This window comes from Argentina silus (genome assembly GCF_951799395.1).
Source record: "Argentina silus genome assembly, chromosome: 14".
NCBI classification, from domain to species: domain Eukaryota; kingdom Metazoa; phylum Chordata; class Actinopteri; order Argentiniformes; family Argentinidae; genus Argentina; species Argentina silus.
The window spans coordinates 12,542,563-12,560,304 of NC_139668.1; the positions used below are offsets into that span (position 1 = coordinate 12,542,563).

The 17,742-nt window shown below is 44.1% G+C and overlaps 1 protein-coding gene across 1 annotated transcript in view; it reads right to left on the reverse strand.

Moving 5' to 3' along the window:
* LOC310815370 (seizure protein 6-like) overlaps positions 1-17,742 on the reverse strand; it is a gene marked incomplete at both ends in the record, with an annotated part of 53,555 nt that overhangs the window by 15,319 nt on the left and 20,494 nt on the right. The window contains 3 exons of the mRNA XM_083685107.1: positions 272-440; positions 1,537-1,722; positions 11,715-11,907. Of these exons, the coding sequence (XP_083541233.1) occupies positions 272-440; positions 1,537-1,722; positions 11,715-11,907 (548 nt within the window). The remainder of the gene's footprint in view (positions 1-271; positions 441-1,536; positions 1,723-11,714; positions 11,908-17,742) is intronic.

The window sequence follows — 17,742 nt, forward strand, 5'->3', positions numbered from 1 at the left end:
TTTGTTAGCCACTTCAGATAATTTGGGGGTTTTTGAGTTTCCCATCTCTTTTTTTTCTCCGTTTTTATGTTGAGAGACCCATCCATTAATTAAGTGCCACTCGATTCAACTGCTGAGCAGTGCTGTTGGTTGATTTTTCCTCTGTGTGTTTTCCATGCAAGTCCAAAGCACTGTATTGAAGGCAACACTTTGGGCTGGAGTGAGCACAGAGCCTTGAACCCTGTAGAACACCCTGCCACCATACCTGTCTGTAGTGAACACCCTGCCGTACCTGTCGTCGTCCTCAGCCAGGGCCACCTTCTCAAAGTGGACATGCATACGCTGTCCCTGGGGGGCCTCCAGCAGCCAATGGCAGGTCAGGTTGTTGCTGTAGTTGCTCGGGAACGCGGGTGACACAATGCGGCCGACGGTGGCGTTCCTTACCATGCCACCACAGGCAGCTGGGGATGTCCACCGAGGAGAAAGAGGGGATGAGAGAGGAGAGAGAGGTATTTACTTTGAAAAACAAATCACTCCATATCCATCCAACAGACCTTGTTCAGACAGAGAATACAACACCTAAGTAGTAAGAAATCTATGGGACCATAAAGAGACTGTTTTGGTGGGTAGAAAACCTCTGGAGATTGTGTGTGTCTTTGGGATGTTTAGGCATAAAAGGAGCAGTAGATCAGGTGAAGGTTAGCCAGAGAGATTAAGCTTGATTACAGTGGAGAAGGAGCCGTGCCACTGTGGCACTGTTCCCAGCTATCAGTAATCAGACCCTGGTGAACGCACACCTTTCCGAAGGTTTGTTTATCAGAGACTCTCCTGGCTCTCCACACACTTTTTAAACACTTCATCATCAGCACTTGCTACTGTGGGAAAGAGCATCCCTGCCTGCTTTTTCAATGATGCATACACTCAGCTCAATACCAGGAGAAACATATTCATCTAGCCAGGTCTGAAATGTCCACTTACTATTCATCACTGGTTACTCGTCTGAGCAGCAGAAAGACATTCTGCCTCAAAACGGCCCTCTGGGACTGATCTCTCTCTCTTTTTCCTCTCTCTCTGTGTGTGTTTGTCATGCAAGAGGAGGCAAAACACACTCTAGGGCTAAACTCCTCTAAAGAAAATATGACACTAAAAGTCCTTGGTTCTGCTGAGAGTCAAAACCACTTGGCTGCTTTGTTCAGTTTTCCCCTCTCTGAGAGGCCTGGGGAGGACTGTTTAAGATTCACCGCTAAGCTTACACTGCTGTTGACACTATAGAGGCCAAAATCAATGAACCCAATTAACTTTTAAACAACATGAAGCTAAGTGCTTGGGGAACATCACTCTCTGGACAATATATTCATATAGTTATAAAAGCTTTATTGTTGTATTAATGCATCTAGCAGAATAAGTTAATCACAATGAAAGTACATGTGTTTGAAAGACTATGTGCAAAACCAAATAGAAAGAGATGATGTGTGTATGAGTGTGTAAACTGTGTATAAGTGTTTACAAATATACTGTATGTCTTAGTGTGGTGTTTGGTGTGTCTGCCCCCATTACCGATGCACTGTGGTTCCTTGCCGCTCCAGTAGGGGGTGCTGGCGTTGCGGCAGGTGAGGGTGTTGGGTCCCTGCAGCTTGTAGCCAGTGAAACAGAAGAAGTATGCCACACCCCCTGAGTGAAGGCTGCTCACAGACACATCCCCGTAGGCTGGACGCTGAGGGAAGGTACAGCTCAATACAAAGGCTGGAGGGAGAGAGAGAGAGGCAGAATTACACACTGGCATTATAGACAAACAACACTTTCACTGTCATAATAATAGTATAGTAGAAGTTTTTGTGAGGAGATGAACATTGACTCGACCTCTTATGTCTATAGGACATCTGCTACTCCAGAGTACGTGTCCATGAGACCTCTGTTCATCAGTGGTAGCTGAGGATGATGGATTGGGCTGGCCATATTCCTAATGGAGGCCATAAAACAGGCATGCTTCCCTGCCTATCAGCACTCCGCCCACTACCTCACCTGCCTTGAGGAGACATGGGATATTGGCATGCACTCGTGTCCTTCTTGGCTCCTCATGCAATAAACAGTCAGGTAATTTGAGCTTGACTTTCACATAAATGTTGCATTGATGCCAAAGGGATGTTTTCTGGTTGTTCATGAAATCTATCTTGCACACACTCGCACACACTCACGCAGGGGACTGGATGGGGTGGCACTGCGTTTTACATTGCGAACACACAATGTGGCATAGAGGAATGAAAACCTTTAACGACTCTGTATCCAGACAGGCCCACAGGTGACTATTTAACTAACTACTCTTATAGAACCACCAATCCCTCTTCTCCCACCCCCAGGCGTTTTGGCCATTTATTCACAGGGATATTTCTGCTAACGGCTCCTTGCTGTCTTGTTGTAATTGCCCCAGCTTTATTGTCAGCCTTTGGATTGCTCTACGGCACTCCTGTATTGATTCTGTCACACCCTTCGACCGGGGTGAGGAAATATGGAGGGGGCTTAAATAGGGCGATGAATCATAACCTTTCACCTCAGCTCTGCTCTGTCATGCTCTCTTGCTGTTGGGGGATTCTCATTCACTCGCTCGGTTGTTCCTAAGCACACAGAGATAACAGGACCCGCAGGCGGTTGTGTAGCGTCCTATTAGAGCTGCATCATTCAGACACCCCGGTAGCAGCCACACAGACCAGCCTCCATCATTCACCAAGCTAGGTTATTATGAGGGTCACCAGCAGCCATATATATCTACTTGGCTCTCTGCTACACCGATGGAACTTCAGTTCTACCACAGAGGTATAAAAAAGAAAAGATAAAAGTGTCATCATGGCACCATTGTTGTGTCATAACACTGGCGCTAATATGGTCCTTGGCTTTCTCAAAGACAAATAGCTTTGAAGCGGCACACTGGTTACTTTACTAGGCTATATCTCTTTTCTTGTCTTAGTATTGTCACAATACAAGGGCCATATATCATGTTTTTAGTTTTAATCAAAATGGGCTGCCCTAACCTGACCTCTGGTATTGTTTATAAGATTCCTATTTTCTTTCAGCAAAGAGGGAGCAAGTTGTTCAACCCCAAGCATTTCTTCACAATTTTGCTTCCTGACAGCGGGTAAATAAATGTGACTTTGCAGTGTTGTGGCGAGGTGGGGACCCTGTCTGAGGAAATGAATGTCTCTCTATGTTTTATTTCCTGGCTGTGCAAATCTGACGTGCCTGGGATTTTGTTGTCCAAGAGAGAGTTGTGGCACTTCATAAGTGGGATTGAGTGTTTTCCTTATTAAGCTGTGAATTGATGGTTCATGGGCTGGTTGAAAACGGCAGTTATTTGAGGAAGGATGTTAAAATGCTACTACAGCCCTAGACGAGTTCATGCTGCATGACATTTTCTCTAGTTCCATTCTAATCAGAACAGTTGACGTCTCAGTCAGTTTAGTCTGCTAGCCGGAGTTATTACCTCATCCTCCTGGAGGAATTCATCCTCCTGACCTCAACCATTATCTCCAGAAGCCCTGCTGGCTGGGCCAGAGACAGACCAGTCTGAAACGAACCAGCCGGGCCTAAATGACCTCCCCACCCATCCCCAACCTGCCGGGCCTAAATTACCCCCCACCCATTCTCTCCTCTCACACTGGAGGAACAGCTGCGATAAGAGGCAGGCAGAAGAGTGGAGCACAGACAGAGGGAGAGAGAGAAGCCTGCTGACTGCTGTCTAATCTCCCTCCACGGCAATGAGAGACGCTCCTCTCTCAGAGTCAATGAGCCAATGAGCAGTGCCCAGACACTCCCCCGGCCATCCATTTCATTTATGGTTTATTGCAGCGGCGTGCCAACGCAGCAGGGCTCTGGGGCGAAGGCACGAGGATGTTGTTATAGCATTATCACCCTGCCGTTCCGGTTTCAATTAGACTAATACAGAGAGGGCACTGGAGGCTAGCCTTCTGTGGAGACTGTCCGCCCCTGGTGCTAAATCACGCACAGTTATAGCTCATCCTCCACTGTAGTCTCACTGTCACTGCCTTACCGCAACATTCCGGGCCCCATTGCAAGTTTGAATCCCAAGGCCTCCCCCCCCAACAACAAAAACATTGATTGGACCCACTTCTCTGATTTCTCGTGCGCCACAAAGAGAGATCAACACAACAATCCACCACTGTCTAAAAATCATTATCCTACCTAGAATCAAGCATAAAACCCAAATGGGGATTAAAATAACTGATTATTTTCTAACCAATTCAACTTTTTTGTTGTTGTGACGTTCACAGAGCCGTCAGCTTGTTGAGAGGTTGCAAATGTTGCAAAGTAAGACCTTTATTCAGAGACTGAGGGGAAGAAATTGTCCTGATTCCAGACATGTCCGTGGGCCTGGAGAAGGGCAGGAAAGGATGCTGTCATAATGGTCACGTGAGTCACTTGGCTCTGCAGAGCAGAAGCCTGAAGTCATCATGCTAGCGCTAGCTTGCGAACACAGATGATTGGTCTATTAAGACTCCTGTATTTTACATGACCTGATGAAAGATACATGCTCCTCTATGCACGGACATTAATTATGAAACACAGAGGGGAATCATTTGGCCCATCAGAGCTCATTGAGGATAATGGAGTGTGGCAGGCTTGCTGGGGGAGGACACCATGGCATATGGGAAATCTCTCTCCGTGTTCATATTGGATTTCACGCTATGTCACATTAACATCCACTGCACCACAAGACCAAAGGCAGTAGAAAGTTACCCCACAGGCCTGTGACTGGGTGTCAGAGAAGGCCCCAAGGAGCAATGTGCGGCAGGTGGTCACCACTGCCTAGGATGGAGAGGGAAATACACCTGTGAGAACAAAGTTGAATCTATTCGGTTTCACACAATTTTGTGTGATATTTTGAGGCTTTAACGTTTTCTCTGTACACGTAACATTTCCACTTAAGGTTTGTGATTCATAGACATGAACACAAAGAAAACAAAGATGAAGGGCAGACACAGAAAAAGATTGAATAATATAAGGAAAGTCACCAATGACGGTAAAGAAAACCATTTAGCATATAAAGAGTTCAGAGACTCCCTTGTTCCCATAGAAATACTAGCAACTAATTTCTTTCCATTTCCACTGACACCTCAGGTGCCAAAGCACAAAGGCAATAAAAAGCTCTGGCTTCATTCCACATACAGCCTGCTGTCATGCTCCCTCTGTAATGGGCATATCAAGCAATAATCTTAATCAATGAAATGCCTTGTTTCAGTAGAGCCCTATGAGTTGCTTTACAAGTGCCGGCAAAAGATCATTTCATCAAAGCGAATAAACTACCGCAGTTAACGATCGCCGGTAACGATCACAGTCCTCTGTTTTCATACGGCCACGCTAATGATCTGTGGCCATGATGAGGGGTCAATAAACGACAAGTCAGAAAGAGTGGTAGCACAGCCACGCAGCGCAGCAGGGGAAACCCTCGATCGCAGCCCCCTCTGTACGACTTTGAAAACACATGCTGCATGCTGGGACAATGGATGGCATGTGCTGAGAGCAGTTGGGATTTGATCACATGTTGATGACCTTTGGATCTACAGTATCTGCTGCTGTGAAGGTTAATCTGCTGTGAAGGTTCATCTGTTGTGAAGGTTCATCTGTTGTGAAGGTTCATCTGCGGTGGAGGTCTATCTGCTGCTATAGAAGTCTCTCTGCAGTGGAGGTCTATCTGCTGCTGTGAAGGTTATTCTGCTATAGAAGTATATCTGCTGAGAAGGTCTATCAGCTGTGAAGGTGTATCTGCTGTGAAGGTCTGTCTGCTGCTGTGAATGTCTGTCTGCTGCTGTGAAGGTTTTTGCTATAGATGTATATCTGCTGTGAAGGTCTGCACAGATGGCCTTTTTTAATCAAGCTCTGACATGAAGCTGCAATGACAAACATTCTCCTCCTGCTGTCCTCCTTTACAGTGTGACACACTGTACTTACTCTGCACAGTAACTTATAGTATAGGTTGTAATGGCGTAGATATACTGCACAAACACTTTAAGTTTTTTATAATATTGGTGCAGTGTTCACAACCAGGGTTCAGTAAGTGTCTTATTATGCTTGACAGACTCACTTGAATACTTTATTCTGTTTGCAGCTGTTGTATTTCATGCAATTTCCTTCCTATTAAAGACTGATATGGTGGTAATTTAATTGAGTAAAAATCCATTCTGCCCCCCCCCCCATAATTAATTTAAGGTAAATGCTCCCCGTGTAATTAATTTTCAATAATAGTTTAATTATAACACAATGGATCACTATTAACTGGGTAAGGGCAATTTTGAAAGAAAAAAATCATTAAATACATGTTTCAAATCAATTTGGTACCACTTAAATGGTTTTCATTAAAAGGGATTAAGCAAGGTTGGACTGGCCCCTATCAGTGAATTATAGTATTAGCGAACAAACTTTTGCCCTGTCTGAATTGTAGGTATAGCTGCTCTATTAAGTAAAGCAACATTTCTAAAGCTGAAACAACCAAAACAACCTCAAAAGTTCTCCCTGGAGGAAGAGTAGAAGGGGAGGAGGAAGACTAGAAGGGGAGGAGGAAGAGTAGCAGGGGAGGAGGAAGACTAGAGGTGGAGAGTGGAGGAGAGAAGAGGAGGAGGAGGAGGAGAGTCGAGTGTCAGTGACTCTTAATCACACGTTGTCCAGCAGCAGTTCTGACACGTCTATCTGTCTGTCTGACAGGTTGTCATGGGATATCTGTCTGTCTGACAGGTTGTCAGGGGATGCTGGTGTCTGGTGTCTTTGAGGTGCGTCTGGAGACGGCCCCAACCCCTGGGGACCCAGCGGGAAATGAACCCATAGATACAGACATGCCGACCAGACCACTGCTCTCTCTGCCACACACATATATTGTAAGTACATGTGCCACATACGTACGTGTTGTGTCGTGTAAGTATGTGTGTCAGCGCACTCTCACACACACACACACACACACACGTCTTCAACCCCTTTTCTTTCTCTCCCCATTCTAACACTCGGTCTCCATCTGCACCTCTACATGAATCCACCTCTAACAGAGCACTGGTAGATAATCCACATGGAGGGTTCGCTACTGATTCATCTCTTTCTGAAAGAAAGAAAAATTTAACTGTTCACACAGGCCTCTGTGTGTGGAAAATATGTGCAGCAGAATGATTGCTTATTGTATTTTGCAATTGCATACTGCTCAAAAACAGATTTTCCTGCATGATCACCTGGTTATGTAAAATTCAGAATGGGTTTTCAAATCAAATCTTCAAAATAAAAATGGATGAACCAGTGCAGAGTGTTTGGAATACAATTAAGGAAAGATCAATGTGAATTATGTAGACGTACATGTGTTAGTGGAGATATGATTCATGTATTGCACCGGTGACATCCTTTGTTCCCTTGGAGAGAAAAGAAAATGCAGTCTGGCTTCTTTCTCAGAGGATGAGACTGACAGGAAGTTCTGCCTTTTTGGGGGGTATTGGAGTGAATGTGTTTGCCTTCTGTAAATGTATTTTTTTTTAAATGCAATTGGAAATGCTGTGGAATGCCTTATGCTAAATTTTCCTGTCAATGCTGGGAGGAGACTAATGACCTTCTTGTTCACATTCACACACTCTTTCCCCCCACTTAACACATCTGCACGAATGGAATCCTTGCACCACAACCAATCATTGACACAATCATTGTTACTCAAGGCTTCAATGGCGATAGCAGCTGACAGGTAGAAAAACAATGGTGAGTGGACCTGAAGGCCTTTTACCTGTCAGGGCTTAGCTCTCACCTCCGTACAATCATGTTCTTGGGGAGGCCAGACCCAGCATAGTCTTGCATGTCAGAGAGAGTACCAGTAGCAGTTTGATGAGCCTAACTGTATGGGTCCTTGGCAAACGGTGTCTTGAAAACCCGTCTCATCTAAACTAATTTACTGTACCCTGAGAGATGGTATGCCAAACCTATTACTGCTATTTACATGAGCATTTATGAAACTGAGCGCTTTCTTGCGTCGCTGGAATATCCAATCTGAGCCAAGTCAAGATTGACTGTCTGGCCAACAATTACGCCCTTCAGCGTATTTCATCTATGGATTAATGTAGATGTATATGCTGACAGGAAGGGTAATGCCTGGCGTATGAACAACAGGATTTGGCAGGCAAATAAAGAAAGGGGGGAGGAGTGTCTGTGAGAGGGAGGGATAATCCAACTAATAATGCTTTCTTCCTTCCAGCCTTGAGAGCTACAGGCAGTGTTCAAAGGCCATACGGTTTGTTATTCATTACCAGGTGCCGGTACTTCAATAGTTTACTGTAATGTTGAGTTGTAGTACAATACACACGCATGCACTCACGCACACGCACACGCACACACACACGTTTCTGACCAGTTTTCTCCCCAGTCTTAGAAGGGACATCATCATGTGAACAACTGCCAGGTTGTTGAGATGTTGGAACAAGGTCCTGATCATCAACTTTTTATCCCCGCATTCCTGTTCATTTATTTTGATTGATCTTCCTCCCAGAACAGTAGTTAAATGAGGCCTCTCCCCTGGTCGATGATAGCATTACCTCCACATGCAATATTAGCTCTTCTTATGGCTGGCCAAATGTGAGAAGTAGATACAACTTTAATAATCGGCAGTGTCTCAATGCCAATAAGGATACGTGCCAGTAATGGAGTCAGAACTGGCCTCTCGCTGGCCCCACACAGAGAGAGAGTAGGAGGGGGCAGGGGGGTTGGGGGGGGGGGGGGTGAAGGTAATAGATAATTAGAATAGATAATTAGAAGAGTAGGTGGTGAGCAGGCAATGTACAATAAATAATAGAAGAGTGAGAAAAAGTGCTGTAATCATCACTCTGTCATCTCAGCTAGAGGAGATGATGAAACAGGAATTAACCACAGACACCTCCGACTGCACAGTGTCCATCTTCTAACAGATCTGTCCCCTCCGCCATGCTTGTCTGAGCACCATTACATGGGACAGGTGATCAGATGGTAGAGAAAATAGATTATAATATCAGAGCACTCATCTTAATACTCCGTAAAACTGTCATGGTGGATAATAAAAAAAGATGACAGCTTCTGTCTCTAGCTTATATTGTACAGTGCCTGCGAAAAGTATTCAGACCCCTTCACTTTTTCCACATTTTGTTGTGTTATAGACTCAATTTAAAATGGATTAAATTAAAAGAATTTGCCATCAATCCACACACAATACCCCAGAATGACAAAGCGAAAACAGGTTTAGAAATTTCAGTAAATGTATTAACATTGAAGTACAGAAATACCTCATGTACATAAGTATTCAGACCCTTTGCTATGACATTTTTAAAATTAGCTAAAATGCAAAAATGCAAATCAGAGACCCTATAAAAACAAAGATATTAATTCCAAAACTACATTAACTATTATCCTTGCATTAAGATGGACTCAATTCAACTTACTGAGTGATCTGTTGATGACATTTTTGCATTTTACCTAATTTTAACAGTGTCATAGCAAAGGGTCTGAATACTTATGTACATGAGGTATTTCTGTATTTCAATTTTAATAAATTTACTGAAATTTCTGTAAATGTGTTTTTGCTTTGTCATTCTGGGGAATTGTGTGTGGATTGACAAATTCTTTTAATTTAATCCATTTTAAATTGAGCCTATAAAACAACAAAATGTGGAAAAAGTGATGGGGTCTGAATACTTTCCGAAGGCACTGTAAGTCATCAGATAACCACCATTATCACTGACTTTGAGATCAAACTAAATAGAATTAGACTGTCCCCTTTTCATTTTAAACATCCAATAACAGATTTTTCAGAGAACATCAAGAGAATAGAAGATAGGTGGAGGGTTTCTTTAAGTGTAAAGCTCACCCATACTCGTAGAAGCCGAATCATTTTGGCTCGATTGAGATATAGTAACCAGAAGTTGGGGGTTAACCATTTTTAATAAGGCATTGGTCCATAACAAACATTTAAGGGCTTTTCTGGCTAGGGGGTAAATGTCCGTTTCTGGACGGGCACCATGTCTGCCAGAGGGAGAAAATGGCTGACTAGCTGATAAATGGATCTTAACTTTCATTTGATGTTGCCTAATGAGTAGTCAGAGTGTTTCCAGGCAGTGTTCCATTGCAATATAATGCACTAGTGTTTAACACGCTGGTGACCCCATTACATCCTAATTAGCAAGCATGTGCCCAAATTCTGTCCAGTGGTTAGTGCTGCTGCCTGCAGTTTACACACATGCACAGAGAGAGAGAGAGAGAGAGAGAGAGAGAGTGAGAGGCTTGTGGAGAAAACTGGAGAAGACCTGAGGGGTGCTTCGGCTAGACATTTACAAGACTGTACATACTGCAAGTGATTGCCTATAAAGATTACATTACACATCACTTACAATCTATTGGACAATCTCCATTAATTCTTTGATGTGTTGGATAACATCAACTTTATTGTCTCCCTGGGGAATATATTCTTTGTCATAGTTAGCTGCTGTATAAAAATAGATAAAACATTGCATACACATCCCATTTTAGAGCCTATTCCCTTTGAAGGCTCTAAAACAACTTTTCTCTGTTTTGGCACTGTCTACTCTCCACTGTCCATCGCAGGCAGGGGGAATATAATCAGTGCTGTGACGTCAGCCACCCTCACTGACATAGATCAGAGCACCACGGTGCATTGGAGCATATCAAACAGGGGGAGGGGGGAGGGAGGGGGGAGGAAGAGGGGAGGAAGAGGGCCCGCTGTGTGAGGTAATTTGAGGTTTTTGTAAAGAAACAGAAAGTAATTATCAGGGCTACGGTGATGCCGTGCTGTTTGCACCGTGACGTGTGATTGCCACATACTTAAATAGAGAAGCAGAGGGCTGCTTAAGAAACCCATGGATGTCTCTCGCACTGGATGGCAAAAAAAAACTCAGACTTATGAGAGGGGGAGAGAGGAGAGACACAGGGAGAGAGAACACTAACACTCACACACCTTAACACGGAGAGGGGAGAGAGGAGTGAGGAAGAGGTAGAGAGAAGACAAACAGGGGAGCTAGAACCTAGAGTACACCTAACTAAGGAGAGGGCAGCGAGAGAAGGAAAGAGGAAGAAGGAGAAAGTAAATGAGAAAATGATTCAAAAAGGGATGAGAGGGAAAATGAATTTCTTATTCAACAGGCACTCTAGGCATTGTGTGAAATGACATTAGCCCGTTACCAACCTACCACAGTTCATTAGTTCCCAGAAACAGAAGATACTGGGCTTGTGCAAAGTTGCTTTCATTTGACTATCATGCGTGAGCAACAAGCCTCGTCACCTTTCAGAAACTGGTGTCTCCTTTTGACATCTCTGGTAAATGACAATTAAATGAGCATTATCACAGCAATTTCCCCTCCTAATTATGCGGCCCATTGACAGCAGTTGTCAATTTCTGGCGCACATAAACACATTATGTTGACAAGTGATAACAGGGGTGGTTATGCCCAGTGCACAGAGATTGCTGGCAGAGTCGGGGGGAGACAGCCCAACTTTGTAAGCCCTACACTGAAGTTGGTTCTACAAACATGATGAAATTAGGTTGGTTGTTTATGGCATTCAGTTGGTTGCTTCTGAAGCGGTGTTTGATCAGTAGTGTAGTGTACAAATGCTGTTCCATTTGATTGTTGGGTTGCAATTTAGTTTTTTGGTTCTGGTGCTATGCTGTATGGTTGGTTGTTGTTGCTAGTGCTGTTTCGTCATGGCGTGGTGAGGCATAGTCTTACCTTGGTAGCGCAGCAGGAAGGAGCCGGCCCTGTTCTGGTGCTGGCTGTGGAAGTGGATGGTGATCTGGTTGCTGCGGCTACGCACCACCAATCCCCTCATCAGGATGGACTGATTGGCCAGCACCGAGGGCTCCCCACCCCCCAGGTCCTCAAATGTCACCCTGTCACCCTCTGATAGGCTCACGTTCATCACCTGGATACACAGACAGACAGAGAGACTGGCTCAGGACAGGACACACCAGGACACAGCAACAGCTTCCAAATGCAAATGCCACACTTGAAATCAACTCAGACCTTTTACCTGCTTAATTGATAAAGAAATAACAAAGGAATAGCTCACACCTGTCCATGAAACAGCTTTTGAGTCAATTGTCCAATTACTTTTGGTCCCTTGAAAAGAGGGGGCTACATATAAAAGAGCTGTAATTTCTAAACCCTTCCTCCAATTTGGATGTGAATACCCTCAAATTAAAGCTGAGAGTCTGAGAGCCCATATTAATTATATAACTGTAACTGGAATATGTTTTGGTAAAGAGCTAAAATATATATGGACCTAACTGTATATCGTTGTAGCTACCTGGGTTTTCCAACATTATCCAATGCCAACAGGTCATTAGGGAAGCACGTTGATAACAGAGTGTGTAGTCCCAGTGACAGCAGCCCGCCTCCCTCCTCAACAGGGGTTACCCTCACATGAACCACCTTTGAGATACGCCGCCATGTCACTCCACTGGGTTTACCCTCATATTAACCACCTGCCTCTGCAAGGAGATACATATCTGGCAATCTAACACATCTGAGAGTACAATTAGATTAGATTAGATTAGATTGAACTTTATTGTCATTGCACAGAGTACAAGTACTGAGACAACAAAATGTAGTTTGGCATCTAACCAGATAGTGCAAATAGTGGCATAGTGCAATGAAATTGACATGAAATTGCATTATATTACAGTATAAGGTATTACAGTGAGTATAAATAAAAGAATATAATAAGTGAGTATACATGAGAGGAATATCAATATGATATGTACAGTTGAACAAGGGCAGTAGGTATTGAGGTATGTTACATATATGTAAGATGTATAATTAGAGACCAATATAATAAATATGGTATGTGCAAACAAGCAGTAGTGCAAAAGCTAAATTGGAGTCCTGTGTACAGCCAGTAGAGGTATGGGGAGAGGGTACCGTGATACTGGGAGTCAATGTTCCTCTTGTTGCGGGGTGGAGAGGGGGCAGCTGGTAGGGGGGGGGCTGGGCTACCGACGGGATTCTGAGTTCAGCAGATTAACAGCTGCAGGGAAGAAGCTGTTCCTGAACCTGCTGGTGGGAGGAGGGCAAACAGTCCGTGGCTGGGGGGAGATGCCTCGCGCCCTCCGCAGACACCGCCCGTGCTGGAGGACCTCGATGGCAGGGAGTTGGGCACCGGTGATGTATTGGACGGTTTTCAGTACCTGTTGCAGGGCCTTCTGGTCGGAGACAGAGCAGCTGCCATATCAGACTGTGATGCAGTTTGTCAGAATGCTCTCGATGGTGCACTGATAGAAGTTGACCAGGATCTTAGGAGACAGATGGGCTTTCTTCAGTCTCCTCAGGAAGTATAGACGCTGCTGCACCTTTTTGACCAGGGTGGAGGAGTTGAGTGTCCAAGAGAGGTCCTCGGAGATGTGGAACTTGAAGCTGGAGACACGCTCCACCTCCATCCTATTCCTCAATCTGCAGTTTGTGGTTGTGTTTGGCCTTCCTGATGCCCCTCTTCAGGTTAGCCCTGGATGAGCTATAGGCCTCTCCAATGGAACTATACTCATGTTCATATGACTAAAAGGGAGTCAATTGCACATCAGTATCCATCAGGTATTATTCCATCTCATAATTGCTTGACCTGTAGGTAGAGAGTGTGGCCCCTCTGGTTCTGTTCCATATGGAGAATAGATGTGTCACAGTGACCGAGAATAATTAAAAATAGCTGAAAGAGATGAATAGGACTGACCTGAGGTCAAAGAGAGCCCTTTTGTGACAGAGAAATAGTCTGAAGTTAGAGTTGCAATGTAGGTGCAGCTTGACTGTCAGCACTGAGCCAGGAAGCAAGGCTGGACAATCTGACAGTGAGACATCCAGTCCTGTGTGTTGTTTGTCTTTGTTTTTGTTGTTCATTTATTTCCTGTTTTACTCACGTTGTTTTTCCATTTCTGTCACTTCGTTATCCGCCCTTGTGTTGATTTAACCTGTTCCTTCCCATCATTCCCTGTGTATATAGTCTGTGTGTTCCTCTGTTTCGTTGCCAGTTGGTTTATTGTGCCTCTGTGACGTCCGAGCAATCTCCCTAGTGTCTAGTTTTTTCATGTTTTTTGATCTTTGAGTGTTCTTTTTGCCTTTGCCTTTTGCCTTCTCCCTGTTGGACTATCAGCCTGGATCTCAGATTTCATTACCTGTGTACCGTTCTCTCTTTTGCCTACCCCTTTCTGGATATACGCTACCGATTGACTGCCCCCCTGTGTACCGAACCTTTTTCTAGTAAATACTATTCTTTTGGATCAAGCCTGTGTCCTGAGTCGTGCTACTGAGTCCTCTGCCCAAGTACTAGTCATTACAGACAGGCATATATGTATCTGACAGTGGCATGTCCTCCCTTAGTGATTTAGTCTAATAATCTGATACTGACTGTATGCAAAATCTCCATGACCTTTATTTAGGTACAAGGACACTGCGACAATCACAGGTGACGACGTAGCAATGTAGGGCAACAAGCGGTAATGTACTGTTAATGAACTCATGGTACATCGCTGGATAATAACCCATTAAAACAGAGGACAACACACAGTAATCACATTATCCTGAAAGCCCTGTGATAATAGAACGCTTCCAGAATATTTTGAGGTGTAATCCAATTAGTGTTGGCGTTAGTCCCGTCTCTCTGCCTCACAGTAATCTCTGGGATCAGTGTACGTCTGTCAAACAACAGCAGCACTGTTGCTTAATCTACATAAAGTCAACAGCATTTTCGAAATCATAATTAGCCATCATAGAAGAATTTATAATGGAGTTAAAAGCAAAATGGCTTAGGCCTACATGTTTATAAATACTGTATGTACTGTATATCCTCAGGTAGTGTTAAGGATAGACCTTCCCCCCTGCCCACTTCAATCGACACACAGAAATGCTAGGGGTGTGTTTTTACACTCTCTAAATAAAGTTGCTTGAAAAGCAGTTCCACTTACAGTACTTAGTTACTGTAAAAAGTGTAGACTCAATGTAGGTCAATATGTGGTTCACAATGCATCACCGGAGTATCGGGTGTTCACTTTGTGTGTCCTTCAAATACTGTAACTCAATTTAACAAAATTAAAAAGAAAAGAAACACCAAATAAAAAAAAACACACAAGCAGACAGATGCACGACAGAAGTTCACATGAGAGTTTCAACCCTGAGAGAGTGGTAGAGAGTGACAGAGACAGCAAACACCGCTCTGTGCTGCTCACTATTTAAAAGCAACAAATGACGGGTAAATAATTCATGTGACACTTCCTCATAAATAAACAACAGGTTCTGAGAGGGTTTGGAGGACAAGCATCTTTGTGTTACTGTGAAAGAACAGGGAGAGACGAGATGAAAGGGATGAAAGGGAGCGATTGAGGAATATTAGAGAAAAAAATGGTTGTTTCCCTCCTTTTTTCCTGTACAGTGTGTGTGTGTGTGTGTGTGTGTGTGTGTGTGTGTGTGCGAGAGCCCCACTAAACAAAGCAACGTTCTCTGCTCTCTAAGCACTCATCCCTTCAAAGGAGTCTCAGTGGAGCTCTATCAGCAATCTCTCCTACAAAGCTGCTCTAATCATCACTGCTGCTTTATCACACATAGGCCCTTTCAAACACACACACACACACACACACACACACACACACACACACACACACACGGTAGTTTAAAAGTGCATTTAAGTGATGGGAGATCCAGTTCTTTCCGTGCCTCCCCTCCAGCAAAACACTGATGTGATCTATTCATCCTGTCGCCTGACTCTCCTTTTCCATGTTATAGAGGGACAGGTGGAGGAAAAGAGAGAATAAGGACTGTGTGTGTGTGTGTGTGTGTGTGTGTGTGTGTGTGCGCACACAAGTGTGTGGTGTGTGCTGCTAATTAAAGGGAGTAATTAAGAGGGAGGTGAGTAAATGATGGAGCACTGAGAACATCTGTTCTAGGCAGGAGAACTGGGCCATGGCAAGGAGAGACCGAGAGAGAGAGAGTTAGGGAGGAAGAGAGAGATAGAGAGAGAGAGATAAAAAAAGAGGCAGAGGAGTTGTCCCACAGCCCCATGAGGGCTAGAGAGACACGGTTCTGCTACATAAATAGCCTGTCTACTGAGAGGCCTGTCTGAGCCATCTGTCCAGGGACACAGGGGCCAACCTGCAGACACAACACACACACACCACACAAACTAGATACCACAAACACACACACACACACACACAGACACACACAGACCACAAATCATGGAGGACAGATCACACACCACTGATGAACCGTATAGCGTGTGCAAACGCGTGCGCACACACACATACACACATGCACACGCGCGCGCACACACACACACACACACACACACACACACACACACACACACACACACACACAGGGGACAGACAGAGCAGGCCACAGGCTTAGCAGTTGGCACACAGTCGTATCTCTGTGACTGCCTGAACCTCTCAGGTACAAGTAAGAGAGGAGGAGACATTATCCTAAGTGCATTCCTATGCTTGTCCTTGAAACGCACTGGTCTGTCACACACAAACGCCCCTATCACACAGATGTGAGGCCAACTGAATGGTGGAGAGAAGTTCTGGGATTAGAAGGGCTCTTTGAAAGGAAATTGAATGCTGTTTCACACTTGGCCACGTCTGTCTTCTGTACTCTTTCTATTTGACCACCTGAGTAATGCTGGTTCCAGAGGCAGGACGAATGCTGATCTGAGGGAGGTCGTTTGAACTGAAACAAGCCCAGAGATGAGTTTACAGGGCGGTAGAGGAGTGAGGATGAGGAAATTGTACAGTGTTAGAAGAGAAAAAGAAGTAGAAGTAGAAAAGGCAATGCAGAATGAATAAAAGTCTTTGAAATATTTATGATGGTCTCTGAAGTCAAGATGAAAAAGTCCAGTCCCCTGTCCCCAGTCCCCAGTCTCTATTCATAGTGGAGATCAGATCGGGTTGTCGGTTACACCTGGAACTGAAAATATAAAATCTCCATACCAAACATGGGTATCGTTATGTTTCTTTCCTAATAGTCCTATAAACACTATACTGGTACAGTCGGCTATGTATCAAAATATCTATCAGAATTTGTATGTTTAGAACATGCTTATATATTCTCCATGTCATGTAGTATATGTTTACCATTTCGGTTCACATCTCTGTGTGGTGAAATATAAAATCCCAAGCTAAGCTTCACTCGTGTCTGCACTTATCTCATTTTAGCATTCACCTCACCCATTTCTTTTCCATTATCGCCACAATCCCTATACGCCTGTCGGAAAATTGGTTTTATGCAACACGCTCGAATGAAGCAGGAAAATTGTAGAGGAAGGAAAAAAACAATTGTGGAGGAGGGGGAGGCTGATGTCGAAACAAGAGTAAGGTTATGGGGTAAATGAAAAACATGTTTAGATGGGCAGCAGTGTACAACCAACAAGCCACTTCATTATAGAATATGAATTACCTGTATGAGGTTGAATGCAATGGTGAGTAAAAGGCATAAAATGTAATCATTTTTAATAAAAAACTGTACCAGCAAAATTCCATTAAGGTATATCTGTTTAACTGCTGTGATGGATGTGAGAAAATTGAGATTTGACGACAAAACAGGGCTGCCTAAACAATGCTTCTCGCATGCAGCGAAGATAATGAGCATTCGTTGCCACAAATTGGATTTAAGAATACGGTTTGGCATATACAATTTGTCTTTTAAACTACTGTTTTCCTCTGAGTGTTGCTGGTTCAGACAGAGATGAGACAGAGGACTCTGACACCTTTCCTCTCTC